The sequence below is a fragment of the Poecilia reticulata genome, linkage group LG12 (assembly GCF_000633615.1).
Source record: "Poecilia reticulata strain Guanapo linkage group LG12, Guppy_female_1.0+MT, whole genome shotgun sequence".
Taxonomy (NCBI): domain Eukaryota; kingdom Metazoa; phylum Chordata; class Actinopteri; order Cyprinodontiformes; family Poeciliidae; genus Poecilia; species Poecilia reticulata.
This window is the reverse complement of record NC_024342.1, coordinates 15,871,019-15,890,723: the sequence shown is the minus strand read 5'-3', so window position 1 is coordinate 15,890,723 and position 19,705 is coordinate 15,871,019. Positions and strand designations below refer to the sequence as shown.

Here is a 19,705-nt window from a genome sequence, read left to right as displayed (position 1 = left end):
CGTACAACTCATATTATCTCATTCTTTACCCGCATTACCAAATTTGTGTTTCTGCCTGTAGAGCCATTAAAATGTTATTTTTCTCCTAAGACTCTATGCTCATTTTGTGCAATTTTGCCTTGATTAAATCTGGCACATTGTTGGGGTTTTATTGCGCCTCGAGTTCTGACAGGGCAAGAAGGTATAATTACTTTTTTTTTTTTTTTTTTTTCAAAAATAATGTTTTTCATGCCATATATTTTGAAATTACACAATTGTCTGCACCATTTGCTTTGGTCCCTGCTCCTCTCAGTTTGCTGCTGATTGCATTTTGAATAGATCAGAAACAGCATTGCCTGAGTTTTTAACTGTTTGCAGCATATTCTCCACATGCTTAGTTCACCTGGAACAGACGGGAGCCTAGATTTCTTCCATGCATTCTTGAATTAAGCAGCCATGTCCTCTTGCTGTTTTCTTCTGGTCTCCTTGCGTCATTCACATGCTCTTTTATCCGTTGGATGGGCCTTTCTTTTATATTTTCTTTGGGTTGTGTGATTGTCAGAGTAAAGAAAGCATCATCTGGCTCCCATCAAATGTACATTCTCTGCAAGTATAAGAGGGAATGCAAAAGTTTTTATTGTTGTCCTGAAACAAGTGAAACTGATTTTAGGAATGAAATGGCATTTTAAAAATGAGCTGTTTTCTCCAGCTGTAGTAAATCACCCCTTCATCCCTTAAAATCAGATCTTCTATTAACATTTGATTTCCTGGAGCCAACAAGCAATTGGCAGTGCCTTTCTACATGGCTTGCAAACTATTTTTCTTAAAGATCTTTTTTTTTAATGGAATTTTATGTTATAAATCATTCCAAATGTTTGAATGGAAGGAAAGTGTAGCTTTCTTTATTTTTCATCGTATGAATTTGCAAGTACCCAGTTTTTACTCTGTTACTTCTAAATGTAAAACAGTCTTTAAAGGTCACTTAAGTTTGTAGAGTCAATCTGTGTGAGCGTCATTATGAAGACAGCATTGGATTAAAGTTTGAAGATTAAAGTTTAAACACTATTCCTACCTTTGAACATCTCAACACCTTCAAACCCCTCAGCACATTTCAGTTAATCATCTGAAATAAAGTTGCATCTCCGCAGACCAACAATGCTGCCCAAGGAGAGTATTTATCAGAGAAACCATTCTGTCCTTTGTGACTCCAGAGGAGCTGCAGGGCGACGCAAATCATGTGAGAGAAACTTTTTCAAAGGAAAAGGTAGTTATGCACTTAGCAAACCTACCCTTTTAAGTGACAGTGGCAAGAAGAGACTGTTGACCAAAAGTCAGAATACATCCAGGTCAAAGGTTACCTCAAGAGAATATGTGGAAAAACAAAGCACTTTAATTTTTAAAGAGAACATATTTAATTTAAAAAAAGCCAACTTCTAGCTCTAAAGGTTTTGATGCCCAATTTCATCAATTGCGTATTTTAAATCTGTCCAAATCGCTGCAATTTCAAAAATCATAGACGACTTGAACGTCTCGCACTGTGCCTGCTTATTATGTCTTCTTGGTGACACCTGTCACGTTAGACAACGGAACAGGACAGAATTCATTATTTGTTGCCGACACAGAATTGCATCATGCCAATCAATCAGAGGTGCATATCCAACATTAATTGGGCTGCAGCTACTTACGGATGTTGAAGTTTTGATTATTAGAGGAGGTGAAACACTGCATCATTTTCCCAGAAATCTTCTGACACGACTATTTATTTATCTGCTGTTGGTTGATTTTAAAGTTATAACAGCACGCAACAATCTAAATACAAATAAACGCCAACTGTGTAAGATATATTGCCCACACGCAATGTTATAAAGAGACTCATTCTGGCAGGAAATTGGGTCTTTATTTACCATTTAAGTATAAAATTTGTTGCGTTAAGATATTACGCAACAGATGAGTGATAGACATTACTCAGTTGAATAACTTTCTCTCTTAAGTTTTCCAGAGTTCATCTTTTGCAGTAAACGAGACATTTCCTTTGATTCAGAAAACACACGCACGGTTCCTTCTCCATGTTTGAAAATACTTTTGGCACAGCATGAAGAAGATTGCCACAATAAACGTCAGAAACCTTGCGCAGTAACTGTTCACCACTGAGATTATCTTCCGTCTTGCATCTTGACAACGCAGCCTTTCAGGGAGTCTCGTCAAATTGGAAGCGACTAAATGAGGTCTTCAGCAGATAGTCACAGAGGGCGGCATCACCCCAAGTGAAAGACATGAATGGAGGCAGCTCTTCAGACGTCTAATTTCGTGAACAACGGATCTGATGAGGTCTTAAACGATGCAGTTTTTCCAGAAACACATCTGAATGATTGGATATTCTCCTGCTCATTACGAAAAGGCAATGAGAACATATTAACTTTACCATTTACGAAAAGGTTCAGGTTCAAACGATGCCATCAGATTGTCCCGCACTGCAAAGAACTCCGCAGCCAAACATTTATAAGAGTTAGTTTGGTTCCCCCTGGTGGTCTCTCTGAGTATAAGCACTGCATTAAAGTGAGTTATAACTTTTTCTTTTCAGCTACACCTCTTTATCGCATCCTCTTGATTAGAACGCACTTTATTGCCTTCCTAATATAGTGACAACCTGTTAATGTAATTAAGTGCAGTGAAACAGGGCTGACTCAACAAAGGGCCATTGTGACCAATTAAGCAAATGGACTTTACTGACTGGACAGAAGAAGAGTGAGAGCAGCAAAGTCATTAAGCATTCAACTTATCTGTTGGAAATGTTTATGAGGCATCTGTGTTTCTTTAATGTCATTAATTACCTCCGGACACGTAATGAATTACAAAGAGACAGAGGTGTAAAGGTTCACTGATCTTTGGTTTAATTGGTATCTGAAACAGTGATACAAGGCACCATGTTAATTAGCAAAATGAGAAATGCAGAAAAGAAGACAACATAAAAAAACATGAAGTGGTCTGAAGAAAAGGGGCTGAATGTCGCTGGACGTTTCTATTCGCCTCCACACAGCTCCAGCAGGATTTTACGGTAGTCGCCTGATGTGTCTCCCTAAAAGTGAGGATTTAAGTTATTACAAATGATCTAAAAATTATTTCTTTGTTACTTTTATGCAGATGAGAAAACAAAACAAAAAGGCAGCTTGCGTGGGAGAAATGAACAATAAATCTTCCGCAAATTAAAAGGCTCGCATTAAATAAAGCTGGAATTGCAATTATCATAATTAGATCATGGCTGATGGATTGCAAATCTTGAGCTGACCACAGCTTGTCCCCGCCGCCCCTCACCTTGATGAAGGAGTGTAGAGTCTTTCCATACATCTTCTGGAACTGACTCTTAATGTCCAACATGTCAATTTCAGCCCTGGCGACCATTATTCTGATGAGGACGCTGTCTGTGGTGCCCAGACCCTTGATGAGAAAGACAGAAACTACATCTGGGTTGTGTTCACAAAAAAAAAAAAAAAAAAAAGAAAAAAAGATTTGCAAGCAGAATTCACATTATGTAAAACTGATAAAAACTTTAGGCACACATTTTTGTAACTTGTACTTTTATTTTAATAAATTAATTTCTTTTCAAGTCTGGTATGCAACCCCCCATGAGCCACAATCTTATGTCAGATTGGATGGAGAGCAACTGGGGGAAATTTTCATAAATTGCTGCAGATTATTAACTGGATATAGGTTTGAATTTTTTCCCCAGCAAATAAATAAGCTTTGATTTAAACCATTCCAGTGGAGCCGGGGCTGCATGTTCAGTGTCTTTCCATTCATTGGTAAGTTTTCTTCCACGACTTTCATTTCTAACCAGTTTCCCTGACTCTGCTGCAGAAAGGCATTCTTACAGTATGATGCCAGCACAATCAATGTTCCCCAATAGGATGGTGTTTCCACTGCAATGTTCAGGATTAGGGTTTCACCAGACAGTGTTTTTCTCTTGAATGAAACATTACATTTTGGTCTCATCTAACCAGGACTCCCTCTCCTGTCTTTATAGGTTATAAGAAACTGTAAACAGAACATAACTCTGGTTTAATATTCTCCACAGCATCACGTTCGTTTCTTAATATTCTCTCATAACCCTCTGAGAACAGCTATATTTACACCGAGATTAAACTATATTCACACATTGATTACATTTCACTATAATATCTCCTCTCAAGGCAATTGCTTATCCTGGATTTTCTTTAGGTAAATTAAAGTTAAGGGAGTCTGAAAACAACTGAAAGCCAAGCTTTTCAGATTTCTATTTATTAAAAAAAAAAAAAAAAAAAAAAGAAAAGAAAACCATGTGTTGATTTTTTTCTATTTTCCAATTATGGACTAATTTATGTGTCACGTAAACTCCTACAGGTCTTATCACGTGGATGTAACATGACAAATGTAAAATAGCTTAAGCAATATGAACACTTTTGAAAGATACTGTATAATTACCTTCATTGACTTGTATAGCCGTTCAGCAAAAAATGCTGGTTTACTCTTAATGCATTTCACTGCAATCAGAAAAAAAAGTAAATTTTAGTGTTTATCACACAAACATGTCAAACTACAACTGCAAAACATCAAAGGCAAACATCACTAATAATTCTGTGTAAATTAAAGTGACATGTTTTTAAATTGATATTGCTGATTGAAGAAAAAAACAACATAGCTTCATCTTTCTTTTTTTAAAGCATTCCTGACAGCCTCCAACTCTCAGTATTCGAGACTCGTAAAGGTTTGTTGCTCTAAGAAAGACTGCAGGAGAATTAAAAACCCTTTTCAGGTTTAAAGTTAACCTTCATCAGCTTAAATTGGAGAGGAAAATTCACATTTTGTGGTGTCCAAGGTGAGCAACGTACGAAACATATGTGCATATGTGATCTTCATTTTATGAGATTAAAAACAGCATCTACACAGGAAATTCCCAAGAGCTCAGATGAAATTCTTAAAACCATATAATTTTTAAAACCTTACCCTACAAGCTAAAAAAAATTTAAAAAATCCTAAAGTGATTGGAATTCATTTCATCTTCAGATGAGGAAGTGAGAAAACTTGCTCTCATAATCTGACGAACCAAAATGTGAAATGTTTTATGGAAATCGTGCAGCTTTTGGGAAGATTCACTGAGCTCATTACGGACGCACAGATGAAAGCCAGCATATGTAGAAGGGTTCATTAGTGTGAAGGCATCATGAAGTCTGAATGATGTTTAAATAGGTGTTACAGTAAAACCTGTTATCTCCACAGGAGTCACTTCATAAAGAATGCACTCATTTTCAATCTGAATATGCCTTCTGATGAGACTCTGTTAGATTAAATGGACCGTTTGAAAATGACATCTCTTATGCAGGCACTAATCATACTTTTCTTTAAGTCCACATTTCTTTCTGATGTAATATTACCATCTAAAATGATGTGCATTCGTTCTGTTAACTAGTTAACGGAAATAAAAGCATGGAAACATGAGTCTGTCTGCAACTAATCTGCAGTATATAATGTGTTTCCCTTACGCAAGCAGAATTATACTGAAATAAACTAATGTAGCAGTGAATATATGCAAGTGTGATGAAACATGTGAGTGAAGAACCTGACCTATGGCAAGAAAGACATCCTCCAAGGAGCCAGACATCTCACTCTTGATGCTAGCCTCGATGTCTTTCCCAGAAATCTTCTGATATTCCTGAAACACTGGAGCAGAAAACAATATGATGAGGGTTTATGGAGTGGGATGCTAATCATTATGAGCTGTTTAGACACCGATTTATGGATTAAGAGAAATTATTACACTTTATGTTTGCTCATAAACCTGCCACAAGAGGTCAGTAAAACCTTCACAAGCTTTTTCTAATGCCAGTTTTGTTATATAATAAAAAATAAATAATTGCAGCTCTTATTTTGGCAGGAATACCTCTCAGCAGATGGTTTCTGTTCCTAACGCACAGCACTGTGAGGAATTTCACCTCATCTGTGCCCCAACGAGCCTCTCCAGCCTCATAGATGTCCTATAAACCCAGAAGTAAAAAAAAAGGAATTTATATGGGATTTAAATAATAAGTATTGTATTGAGAGTTTTATTTAATATGAAGACATTAACCTTTGCATCTTGAACAGCCAGGGCGTCGTCCACTTTATCGCTTTCATCTCGTCCAGCCTGCAATCCAAAAAAATCCATACAAAATAAGCAAATACAGATAATCAATGTTTTTCTTTCTGCCGTAAAACCTTGGTAAGAAAGATGCTAATCAATGTTTTTTTTAAAAAAACAAACTTGCAAATAAAAATACAAGTTCCCTCAGTTTTGTTTACATAATCAAGTGAATGCCTAAATAAATTGTTTTAAAACAACTTGCAGTTGCTGCTCCGTCATTAAATGAAGAGTGACTGAAACAACAATATTAATGTAAAATATTTTCTTGTTCTTTAACTTAATTACTAGCACCTCTGAGAAAAACAATGCAGAAATATCATTAAAATATATCATTTTTTTGTTGCATTAATATAATCTCACAATGAAAAACACTGCTAAACGCTCTTAGTTTTTACCCTTCCTAGGAAAGAAGGGTAAAAAGCTCAGATTTCTGACTTCTGAACTTTTCCATTTCAATATTCCTTTGGGTTTTTGTTTATTGAGATATAAATAGGATCAGAAATCATTTCCACTCTTATTCCCTATAGCCATTAATTAAAAAGGCAAAAGATATAGATACGTACAGTGGGGCAAAAAAGTATTTAATCAGCCACCAATTGTGCAAGTTCTCCTACTTAAAAAGATGAGAGAGGCCTGTAATTTTCATCATAGATGTACCTCAACTATGAGAGACAAAGGGAGAAAATAAAATCCAGAAAATCACATTTTCTGATTTTTAAATAATTTATTTGCAAAATATGGTGGAAAATAAGTATTTGGTCAATAACAAAAGTTCATCTCAATACTTTGCTATATACCCTTTGTTGGCAATGACAGAGATCAAACGTTTTCTGTAAGTCTTCACAAGGTTTTCACACACTGTTGCTGGTATTTTGGCCCATTCCTCCATGCAGATCTTCTCTAGAGCTGTGATGTTCTGGCGCTGTCGCTGGACAACACAGACTTTCAACTCCCTCCACAGATTTTCTATGGGGTTGACATCTGGAGACTGGCTAGGCCACTCCAGGACCTTGAAATGCTTCTTACGAAGCCACTCCTTCGTTACCCAGGTGGTGTGTTTGGGATCATCGTCCTGCTGAAAGACCCAGCCACGTTTCACCTTCAATGCCCTTGTTGATGGAAGGAGGTTTTCACTCAAAATGTGATGATACATAGCCCCATTCATTCTTTCCTTTACACGGATTAGTCGTCCTGGTCCCTTGGCAGAAAAACAGCCCTAAAGCATGATGTTTCCACCCCCATGCTTCACAGTAGGCATGGTGTTCTTTGGATGCAACTCAGCATTCATTCTCCTCCAAACACGACGAGTAGAGTTTTGACCAAAAAGTTCTACTTTGGTTTCATCTGACCATATGATATTCTCCCAGTCATCTTCTGGATCATCCAAATGCTCTCTAGAAAACTTGAGACGGGCCTTGACATGTACTGGCTTAAGCAGGGGGACATGTCTGGCACTGCAGGTTTGAGTCCCTGGCGGCGTAGTGTGTTACTGATGGTAGCCKTTGTTACTTTGGTCCCAGCTCTCTGCAGGTCATTCACTAGGTTCCCCCGTGTGGTTCTGGATTTTTGCTCACCGTTCTTGTGATCATTTTGACCCCACGGGGTGAGATCTTGCGTGGAGCCCCAGATCGAGGGAGATTATCAGTGGTCTTGTATGTGTTCCATTTTCTAATAATTGATCCCACAGTTGATTTCTTTACGCCAAGCTGTTTACCTATTGCAGATTCAGTCTTCCCAGCTAGGTGCAGGTTTATAATTTTATTTCGGGTGTCCTTTGACAGCTCTCTAGTTTTGGCCATGGTGGAGTTTAGAGTGTGACTGTTTGAGGTTGTGGACAGGTGTGTTTTATACTGATAACGAGTTCAAATAGGTGCCATTAATACAGGTAACAAGTGGAGGACAGAGGAGCCTCCACTTGGAACTGTAACAAACACGGCTGTATCAAAAGCCAAATTCATCTTTTGACCTCATAGTAAGGAGAGAAAAGTTTTCAAAGCGAGATTGGTCTCTCAGGTTCTACAAGTCTTACAGAAGAAGTTACACGGCTGTTAGAGCCTGAAATCTTGCTTGTTTGTAGCTGACCAAATACTTATTTTCCACCATATATTGCCAATAAATTCTTTAAAAATCAGAAAATGTGATTTTCTGGATTTTTTTTTCTCCTTTTGTCTCACAGTTGAGGTATATATCTATGATGAAAATTACAGGCCTCTCTCATCTTTTTAAGTGGGAGAACTTGCACAATTGGTGGCTGACTAAATACTTTTTTGCCCCACTGTATATGCAAATATGTGGCAGAATGTATGATTATTTTGTTAGAATATGAAGGATAATACAAAAATTTTCCTGTCATGTTTGGAATCTGGTTATTTATTATAAAGCAGTTGTGCTAGGTTTCATACCTTTTGTTGTCCCCTTCAACAGCAATGACAGTTTGATGTCTTTTCAAAGATTTGTGGATTCATATATACAATTTTAATGCCATTCATTTCAATTTAAAACAAGAAGATGTGTGCTAATGCTCACCAGAAAGGAAATGTTTGCAAGAAAATAGTTGCATAGATATGCAAACATTTGTGGTTGACGTTATAATTTAAAATGTCGAAACAACTGGAACTGTAACAAACACGGCTGTATCAAAAGCCAAATTCATCTTTTGACCTCATAGTAAGGAGAGAAAAGTTTTCAAAGCGAGATTGGTCTCTCAGGTTCTACAAGTCTCCATAACAACCATTTATTTTAAGACTTTTTGACACCTCTTTATCAGGGTTGCCAGTAATTATGAAGAATGTTTCATAACACCACAGATTAAGTGAATATTATTGGAGCAAACCAGGAGGTTGATGTTTGCTTACCGTGAGCAAAGAGACCAAAACCCTTTTAAACATCCCAGAGGTGTCCCCAGACACGGCGTCCTCCAGGGTCTTCCCATATTCTACAGTAAAAAAAAAAAAAAAGAACAAGTTATGTAAATGATTATCTACAGTTTTATTTTTGAACCAGCCATTAAAACATGTTATATTTAATTCCATATGGTGAGATGGACACCAAATACATAAAGGCAAAGGTGAAAACAATGAGCTCCCAGACAGACGGCATGAATAATTTACAGCTTCCACTGCTTTCTGATAATGGGCCTTTAGAGGCCGCTGTGCAATATCATATGTCATATATAGGCTCAGGAAACGACAGAAATACAGTAACTTAATGCAAGAATGAGGAGTGACACTGTTACCTCTCTTATAGACCTCGTTGATGGTTTTAATTTCATTATTGCTTCTTGAAGCCAAAATATCAATGAGGCAAGCCTCCTCTGTTCCAGCTCCCTGTGAAGCAGAAAATTACTATGTTGTTACTTAAATCAATGGAAATAAGTTCAAAGCATAACTTTAAAGGTATTTTGCTACTCCCTGTGAGAAAGTATCAATCTGGTTTGTAAAAGGCCTTTTTGTTTCTACATGAAGGTAGAAAGATTTGTAGCAAGTGACAGAGAAACTGGAGTAACAAGTTCACCTGCTGAGAACAACAAGTTTCAACTAATGAAAATGAAAGAGGACGTCCTCAAGCGTTAACTATCATCTAGTGAATAAGAATGTAAATCAAGAATGGCAGAGGTCAGCTTTCATAGTTCCTTACTTGTCCTGGCTCAACTTTTTAGAAGTTTCTGTTTGATTGTCTTGATGCAATTCATCTTCCGTTTTCCCCCCACAAATCAGGAACAACACTGAGATGATGATCAAAAGTGAGGCCAACGGCTATTTTCTGTTTTATTTTATTTATTTATTTTTTGCCTTTTGACAAACTAAGATCAGTTCAAATCTATAATATTTTGTAAAATGTAGTTGTTTACAAATACATCTCTTTAAAAGTTATATTTTCTTATCTGTGATTCTGTCATTTCACAAAAAGTTATACATTACATTAATTTGTTCATTATAAAGTTAAAGTAGGTAATTTAAAAATTCCCTTTTTTTCCTCAGAAAGTCATATTTGCATAATTAGAATAATGGAATGAAAATACAAGTGTAGAAAATAAACTTTTTTCCACTTTTTTCTTACTTATCCAGACATGGAAACATTAAAAGAATCAAGCTACAGACTTCCAGGCGGAACTCTGTATGTTTTACTCAATTATTGTTTCTAGTATCTTAGACATAACAGGAATGACCAAGAAAACATACAAAATATCAACCAATGGCTCCTGTAATTTTGTATTCATTATTTATACTCATCATACTTTGAAGCAAAGTGCTGAAAAGGTGCCTAAAAAGTGTGGATACAACATATGATCATAAAATCATCACAAAAATGTTAATCAAGTGAGTAATTCTGACCTTCATTGCATTTTTCAGCTCATAGGCATCGTAGACGGGTGCCAACATCAGCAGACCCAGAACAACGCTCTGGAAGTTCCCGCTCAGCTCTGACGACAGATCATCAGCCAGCTCCTAACGGGACGAACAAAGGGAATAATATTGAGTCATTTTCCAGTTCTATCATAAATTCATTAAGATTATGATTTATCTTCTAGAGACCAGACGACCATCATCACTGAGCTCCCCCACTAGAGGGTGTGGTTTTTGGAAACATTTTGCGAACAGTGCAGCCGTTTCGCACAGCTGACCACATGTGGGTGTCTCCAGCATGACTCACTCTTTCTGCTGCGCTCAGTCTTTGCTTTTCCTGCAGTTCCCTCAATGAATGCTCAGAAAACTTTATTCAACCTCTTACTGGACACCATGTGAAGAGATCGTCTTTATCTCACTGTGTCAACCCCAAAACTTCCCCCTCGGTTAATATATTGATCCTCATTAATAACGAAACAGAGAAGCAGACAGCTGGCAGCATTCCTTGTTTGGTTTTAGTGAATGTTTATTACAGGAGGGAGCGTTCCCCTTTCCGGCCGACTACAGGGCTCCCTCTGTCCAAGGCTGTGTTTATAGATGGTCATTTCCAAATTATTTCTGCTTTCTGGTCAGTGATTAACTTGGACTTTATCTATCCCTGTACCACACCTAAACAGAACATGATAAGAGCACACACTGAAACAATAGATACAGCACATCTGCACTGTTTGCTGTAGGGTTCATTTAGGGTGCTGTTCATCATTTTGAGGTCGTCAAGCTGTCGCTTCTCCATCTGCTTAAAATAATGTTTGTTCAAGATAATAATTCTGCTTTCCCTCAGACGAAGATTGTGTTTGCTCTCACCTTCCCCACAGTTTGTTTGTAGGCCTCCTTGATGCGCTGTCTCTGAGCAATCGTACGGTGCGCCAGGACGTTGATGATGGCCGCCTCATCCGTCCCTGAAAGCCACATCAGAGCACAGTACACCTTGTGAACAACTACTTAGACCCTTTCAGAGTTTTTCTGTTTTTTTGTCACACTATATATTACACATCAAACATTTTTTTTAATTAGATAACCTGAGTAAATGCCAAGTGCTGGGTTATTTTTCTGATTACTTCATTTGTAATGGGAATAAATGTATCAAAACGTATCTGGCCCTATATGAAAAAGTTATTCTTTCTAAATCTAAATATTGCTTTCACAATAACTGTTTATCTGCCTTTTAACTCACGGTGGAAACATTTTTGGCCCGCTCTTCTTTGCGGAATTATGTTAATTCAGCCACACTGGAGGGTTTTCAAGAAAGAGAGGCAAATCAGACCTAAATCCAGACTTTGAATAACTTTAATTTTCTATTTTTGAGGAGAGGTGGAAATGCTGGTTTTGAATTTGGATCATTGATCTACTGAATAACTTGTGCAGGTAAGCATATGGTCAAACTTATGGTCGGACATTTTCCTTTGGGATTTTCTCAGAGAATTGAATTAATGGTTTTATTAATAATGAAACTTATTAATAAAATAAGTTTCATTATTCCTTTGTTGCTTCAGCTGCTGAAGCAACAAAGGAAGCCCAGATCTTCCCATCACCATTGACATATTTTACTGTCAGTACGATGTGCTTTTCCTGAGATGGACACCTTTCAAAATGTTCTGCTTCTGTCTTGTCAACTTGTAGGACATATTCCCAAAAGGTTTTAGGATTTATTGATATGCTTATTGGCACATTTGAAAATGCCCTTTTGGTTGTTTTTGGTCAACGGTGGTAAGAGATTGGGACATTTTTCCAAACCTCTTATATACTGTTAAATATATAACGCTGACATTAACTACAGGAAATAAGGCCTTCAGTGATTTACACATAGTTTATGATTCATTTGTGACCGTGTGGATGAGTCATCGATGAACTATTTGGATAATGTTGGTAGGCCAGCCTCTTCTGGGAAAGTTTAGACTGTTCCATTTTCTCTTGAGCTTTTATTTTCTGGACTGATGAAAGTTTATGACTTCATTTCTCATCTGTTGGTACAAGTTGTGCTTCTTTTGGAGATCTACTTCGTGTTATCAGACAGGTCCTGCTTATATAAGTTCTTGATTATACAAGTCTGGATAGAGAAACGGACCCTCCAAAACGTGGTTAATCCCGGTTAATTTATGATTTAGCAAGGGAACAATTATATTTTCACATAAGTGAAGTTGGTTTTGATAACTATTTTTCCCCTAGTAAAGAAAACCATTTGAAATCTGCAATTCACATTTACTCTTCCTTTTTTTGGTCAGATAATAAAATTAGTTTCGTGATTTGAAGCATTTACATGTTAATTTTCAAAAAAAGAAAAAAGATTAAATCTGTAGGGGCACAAAAACTTTTTCATAAAACTTTATTCGAAACTCTACTTTTTAAAAAAGTGTCAAAAGGAAATCCCTCCAACAGCCGTGTAGATAATCCTGACACACAGCTGCTTGTTTGGGTTACCATAGAAACCTTTTGTTAGCAAAAAGCAGAAAACTGGAGTCAGGAGAATCTGATTAGCCTAGTAAACTCCTAACATCATCCACATTCCTTTTCAGAAATCTGATGCAGAGCAAAAGCTGGTATGAAGGTTTGTCACGCAATTCTGACTGTATCAATTCAGTCCACTGCAACCTACAATGAGATCAGATTACTACTGCAATTTGCATGCTGAGCAAAGTCAAGGGTTTATTTTGTCTCCATAGTGTAGAATAAAGCAAAAACAACTGGATAAAGTGGAAAAAAAATTTTTCAGAGTCTAAAATCAACAGCTTACAAAACAAGTGCTCAGCAACACTAAAATTTCGTCTAGAGCTTGGGAGGAGCAGACTTTTTTTCTTTCCATGGAGTCCTCCATGAAACCAGATAGGAAAGGATGGATCATGAATGAAAGTGTTGCTGTGGGCCACTCACCAGCTCCCTTCATGGCTCCTCTCAGCTTCTGGGCATCGGCTGCAGCATCAAAACCAGCCGCCTCAGTCACAGTTCCACGGTTTCCAATCTGCTCATAAATTACACATTTACAACCGGTTAACAATGCTAACAAATTAAAGTAAACAAAGAGTTTAAAGTTTATCTACATGTAATAAATTCTAAAATACACTCATTTTTATAGTTGCTTAAATACATCATAGATGCATGTAAGCATATTCCAACTACTGACAGTTTTTACTTTGTATTTTTTGTTTCTTTTTCACGTGTGACTGCCATTTTTACTGATTCTGATTTGCTGCTAAGGACTATAAAGACAACAGAAAAAAGTTTGTGGTGCGGGCGTCAAAGTAGACGGTGCTGTGTGACGCATATTTCGAACAAAAATAGGTATAGCCTTTAATTGATCCACTTTATAAATACAAAAACAATTATCGGATATATTTTATTTTTGACCAGCTGATCAGCAATCAGCTGGTCAAAGAGAATTGAAAGATTACAGCCACTTGGTGCATCTCTGACACTATTTCTAGTGTCAGAAATAGTGTCAAATTTTTAGATTTCCAGTTCACTTGTAAATTAAATATTTCCTTTAGGATTTGATAGATTTTATTTATCAAATGTTTCCCATAAAGAATTGCTGAGATAAATGCCCGGTTTGCTGCAGATCTTTAATGTAATGGTGAAAAGACACATCCTAATTCAGAGCACACATATCGTTACCCAACCATTCATGAAATGAGGATTACGTTTGGAGGAAACTAAGACAGGCATTGAAATTCAAGAACACTGTTCCAACTCTTAAAAATGGTGGAGGCAGCATCATGCAGGGGGATTATTTTTTGGGGAGAAGTACAGGATTATTTCTGAATTCTTCAACTTTGAACTAAGTTATGTGTTAGGAAATCGTGACCACGCAACAAAATCAGTTTTCAAAATTAAGATCAGTACCATCTCTTTCTATTCGTGTCTCAAGACAGGAAGAGACTAAAGTTTCACTTGACATCTTTAGCAGTTTAAATTGTCGCAACTTCTGTACAATGATAAACATAACCACAGTATTTGCCACATTTTAGGCTGATCTCCATTTTAAACTCAGAGACATAAATGTATTCATTCTACAAGCTGCAGAAATAATAGTATAACACAACTAACTTTAGAGATTAGGCCTAATGTTTAGACCTTATGATCTTGCAAATACATGCAAATACTATTGGTGGTTACTAGTCTTAGGGAAAGCAGCTTACAAAGAACACACTTACTGCTGCCATTTTTTTTGAATGATGGTGTATCTGGTCTGGAGGTCTGGAGAGCTGAAATAAAAAAAAATACAAATAAATAAAAATAAGCAGCACACAGCACATGAAAGAGATTATAACAAAGTAAGAGCAAACAATCCAAGGAGGAAATAAGATGGTGCCAGGTTTGAAGGCTTCCCTTGTTAACCTTTGATAAATATTTAATTTGGTTTATTATCTACACGAGGGTTTCCATCACACTCATAGGCCATGAGCTCTCGTTTCCCATCTCAGTGCTGGTGTTGCACAATCCCACAAAGTGTCTGTTTGTATGGACACACCTGTAATTACTCCGTTAAGAAGAGACATAATGGGAAGTCATTCCCATTACATATTTTAAAATTTAATATGAAATTAAACTGTAGCACTACGATTCATCAGTCTGATGTGTGTAAACTAACCACAATCTGTGATTAAAAGCTTATTGTACAAAAAGAATGATCAGACTATATTGTAATATTTTATGGAGACATTTACATGACAGACACTGTGGTCAGCATTCAGGAAGCAGCCACACAGACTGGTTTGTTGTGAAAATATTCTGCATGTGATCACAAGACATTTTTACACTCAGCATGTGTCAACTGCAAGCCGTGACGAAGTTTACTCTGCATCTGGAACATAATAGACAATTATCCTGCAGGAAAACCTTCAGATCAAGTTGTGTATTCAAATTCATGCAAACATACATGGTAAATGTAGCTTAGCGAAAACACAAAACTTACATTTCCGTTTCAACCTATCACGTGAATGTCTATAGCGTCGGTTCTTGGAAACCTATTATAAACTGGACTGTCAGGACTTAACGACAGTATATGAAGAAATTGAACAATAGTGACACGTAGAACAATCGAGCGGAACTGAACAACAAAGTTATGACTGCAGTTGAAATCTATTCATAATCGCAGCAACTGTGTAATAATGTATCATCTTTTGTAGAGCCTATAAACTGTAAACTTTAATACAAAACGGTACCGAAAGTACACGAGGAAGAAGACAACGATAACTTGGCATTGACGTCCCTGGGCACACCCTGCACAGGGAAAAGCGGTTGCCTGAAGAAAACTTACAAAGTTACAAAGCGGAACCCGAAGAACTCTTGAGTTTCGTCTCACCTGGTCTAAGAGTGCTTTCTTCCTGAAGCCCAACAAGAAGGTAGAGCGACAACAGCAGCACACGTAGCTTTTAACTACAGCTCTGTTCACGGACCACCCACTTCAAACACTATTTACGCGTGTACGCCATAGCTCGCGCGCATTCATCCAATTGTGTTTGATTCCCGTGACTCCAGGGGGCGCTGTTGCGTTCCAAATAGCCTCAACCAGTTATTTTGTCCTTCAAAAAACACAAACTTCGATGGATTTTGATGGAATTTCATGGTGATATGTAGCAACTAGGTATAAATACTTAAGTAACTCTTTTAAAAAATATATATATTATGATAAAATTCCACTCTTAGGAGCAAAACTTTTGGACACAACGCAGTTACTCGAGTAACTTCCCCCAATAAAGAATAACCTTTTTTCAAACAAAAATGCAAAGTCTTGCTTCTGCCTGAATTTGTTATTTGTAATTATCTTATTTAATCATCTAAGTCTTTGAAATAGTTTTCACATAACTTGTTTTAGTCCAATTACATTATTTTTAAATATTAAACTAGAAGAACTCCATCAATATCTCATTGGATTCCTTTTGCTGACCCAACAATATGTACAGAAATATAATCTTTAAGACTTTTCTGTTTCACTTTTACTCACTACTCAAAATTATTACATTTTAGCTTTTTAGCTGCATATACTTTCTTATTTTAGTTGCCCATGATTTCTTAGGGTTTTTCCAGAAGTCCTCCCCACTGGACAGGTTCTTCGGTCTTTTCTGGCTCATTTTGAGATTGCTAAAGTAGCAAGAGGAGCAAAGCAGCTTCACTAATGTGTCTGGCAGATAATAGAGCATGGCAAATAACATTTTAATAATTTTCAGCTAATGATTGACAAACAGGTCACATATTTTGATAAATAATAGAATACTATTAAAAATCTTTGATAAAAAGAATTTATTGGACACATTTTTTTTGAAGTTGCATTTTTTTTCCTCCACCTTCCACCAGCTTTCTGAGTCCCACCTATCGCCCCCTGGTGGCCACGGACATCTTTCCAAGCTTTTTGCAGTTTTTTTGTTTTTGTCCGAGATTGCTGTGCTTAGTTGCAACAATCTTCTCATTTTAATACTGCAAAATAAATATTCCTTTATTTTCAAGGTTTTTTACACCTCTTTACAAGAGTTTCCGATAAAAGGGGTCGGTCCAGCAATTATTTTTGACCGGGAACAAAGCTTATATTTCCAACTAAATAATTAAATTTATTGTGAACATTTGAATAAAATTAGCTTCAGTATAATATTCCTGTGATTTTGTTGCAATACTGATAGCACTAAGAGTTTTTTTAGAGGGATTACTGCACAGATGATAAAGACAACATGAACATAACACTGAAGAGTTCACACCACTGGAGCTACAGACAAGGGGTAAAACATGTGGGGGGAAGTTAAACAAAGAACGTCCCCCAAAATAGAAAAAAGACAAAGATAAAATAAGAAACCACAAAACATTTTTGCAATGCCATAAAGCTGTCATTCAGCTGTTGGAAAATGGGATTTATGCCCAGTTTCCTCACTCTAAATGTTGCAATGTCTTTGCCAAGACTTCCATTTCCCAATACACCCCTCCTTTATTGTCATACTCACTTATAGGTTGCTAAGAATGAAAGCTCGAAACCGCTCCATGGTATATAAATGCAATAAGGATGTACATTACACCAGATAAAAATCGATTACACTAAGCCAAGAATGAGACTCAATAGTTCCCAAATGTGACCTGGCAGCAATCTGACCAACATGAGACTCAAAGCAAGCATTACATGACACAAAATGTCTTTAAAATGACACCGAATAGATTTAATGAGGTGTACAATGACCAAAATAAGACCAACCAGCATATAAAATATGTAACGAGAGCAGCTATGACACAGATGTAACGGTTAGTTTGGGATGTGAAGCCTGTTAACTGTAAAGTTAAAGGTGAGCTAATTCCTGTTCCATTTCACATTGTGAAACGTAAAAATGTTCTCAATATTTTTCCAATTGTCATGTTTAAACACAAAAAAAAACTTATTTTGGGGGGATTTTAGACTGACAAAACATAGTAAACAGTAAAAAAAAAAAGTATGGTTCAGAATTTTTCTGAATTTAATTCTGAAGTTGTAGCGTGGATTTGTAGTCCTCTTCCTGAGTCAATGGCACGCAGAAATACCTTTCTGCAAGTTTCTTAAAGGTTTCAGAACTTGCAGAGTTCTGAAACTCTGCAAGTTTCAGAAAGTACTGAAACTTTCTGAAACTTTCTGCAAGTTTCAGGAAGGTATTTCTGAAAACTTGCAGCTGATAAGGTTGCACATCTGCAATTCAGTTCAAGTAAAATAAATATGTCATTACTCTAAAAGGGATATTAAAAGTTATTGTAATATTATACAATGTTTCTAAAGTTGCTGTAGATGCTGATGACTGGGCAGGAAGAATCTCTTGTGGCGGTCTGTTTTACAACGCATCTGAAGAAGCCTCTGACTCTGTTGTTGCATAACAGTTTCATAAAAAGCATGCTCAGGGTTGTTTGTAATTTTCTTAATTTTTATAAAGAGTCCATTATTGCACACTAATCTCCACAGATTCAGCAGTACCAGAACAGAAAGGTCAGATTTGCTTAGTGCTCTCTTTATTGCCCAGTTGACAGATTTATGCATCCAAACTGTGGCTTTGTAAATCTTCTTCACAAGTTTACAATCAGCCTCTTGGCTACTTATCTGAACAATGCTCTATTTATCTGGTTTTTCAACTTAGATGGAAAACCATTTACTGGTAAATTTAGAGTTGTGCCACACTCTTTCTTGTTTTGCATGATGGGTTGAAAAGTGATTTTTTATTTTTTTGCAAGGTATGGCATACCTTGCAAAACAGGTATGTTTGCCATACCTTGCAAACATACCTTGCAAGGTATGCAAGATTTACATACCTTACAAGGTAAATCTTGCAAGATTTTCATAGCTTGCAAGATTTTCATAGCTTGCAAGATTTGCATACCTTGCATATGGTGTTGCATATGGTGTGCAAGATACTATCTGAACAGAGATAGTATTGAAACAGCTGAGAGTTTCACAGATGAAAGCATAGTAGTTATGATTACAAGAGAATAGTCTGTATTGTCATCGTATAAATTGGACTCCAAAATTGGTCAGCATCTTTCTCAATGACAGACATATTAAATAAATAAATAGTCAGCAAAGTATGAAGAATATGCAACTACTACAATATTTTTACTCAAATACAAGTGGAAATGTATTTTGCACAAAAGCTCTATTGTGTACTGACTAACTGATCAGAATATTTGACTTAATATCTAAAAATGTTTTGACATTTTCCCAAATCTAATGTTTTGATATAAAAGATATTAAACTAATAACAAGCATGCAGGCTAATGTATATTTATGTTAGAATGTTTAATGTCTCTTTTAGATCTACAAAATGGTAAAACAGACTAAGAAAATTTAAAGAAAAATAAACAAAACATTAGGACTGCAAAGCTTAAAGAATAATTATTACTTAAATGTAAAATGTCGGTTTGTGTCTGGGGCATTTTTGTGTTTTTTTTTTTTTTTACAAAAACATGTTTCTTTATTCAGTGAAGATACACACACTGGGTAGTTTATCCAGAAATAAGAGTAACAATACTGCACATTCAAGAAAAATTCATAGTAAAACTACTCCTTAAAGTATGCCCTTTTCCCCCGAAAAAGTTACTTAAGTAAATTTAGTTACTACCTACCACCCCTGATAGTAAGTAATAGTAAAATAAAGAAATGTCTAGAAAACATGAAAGCATTTAATGAAATATATTATTTTTCATCATGCCATTATCAATCTGGAAATATAGGGCA

The 19,705-nt window shown here is 36.4% G+C and overlaps 1 protein-coding gene across 3 annotated transcripts; it reads right to left on the bottom strand.

The window, feature by feature from the left end:
- Window positions 1–2,847: 2,847 nt before the first annotated feature.
- Window positions 2,848–15,990, bottom strand: anxa4 (annexin A4). Of its 3 annotated transcripts, none has more exons than XM_008424148.2 (13): window positions 15,839–15,990; window positions 14,688–14,738; window positions 13,408–13,495; window positions 11,344–11,438; window positions 10,468–10,581; window positions 9,369–9,459; window positions 8,989–9,068; window positions 6,080–6,136; window positions 5,894–5,987; window positions 5,578–5,673; window positions 4,438–4,496; window positions 3,292–3,414; window positions 2,848–3,055 (listed from the first exon to the last, which is right to left on the bottom strand). In XM_008424148.2, the coding sequence occupies exons 2-13, from the start codon at window positions 14,694–14,696 to the stop codon at window positions 2,999–3,001; spliced, it is 963 nt and encodes a 320-aa protein (XP_008422370.1). In that variant the 5' UTR covers window positions 14,697–14,738; window positions 15,839–15,990; the 3' UTR covers window positions 2,848–2,998. The 3 variants fall into 3 exon arrangements, with proteins under 3 accessions (XP_008422370.1, XP_008422372.1, XP_008422371.1); XM_008424150.1 differs by lacking the exon at window positions 15,839–15,990 and adding an exon at window positions 15,794–15,812; XM_008424149.2 differs by lacking the exon at window positions 15,839–15,990 and adding an exon at window positions 15,449–15,664.
- Between the last annotated feature and the right edge of the window lie 3,715 nt (window positions 15,991–19,705).

Bases quoted from the DNA above. Each gene is read 5' to 3' on its own strand.
- anxa4 (XM_008424148.2), bottom strand. The intron at 5,988-6,079 runs GTTAATGTCTTC...CTGGGTTTATAG, and splicing joins TGGCTGTTCAAGATGCAAAG to GACATCTATGAGGCTGGAGA. The intron at 3,415-4,437 runs GTAATTATACAG...TTTCTCATCAAG, and splicing joins GGCTATACAAGTCAATGAAG to GGTCTGGGCACCACAGACAG.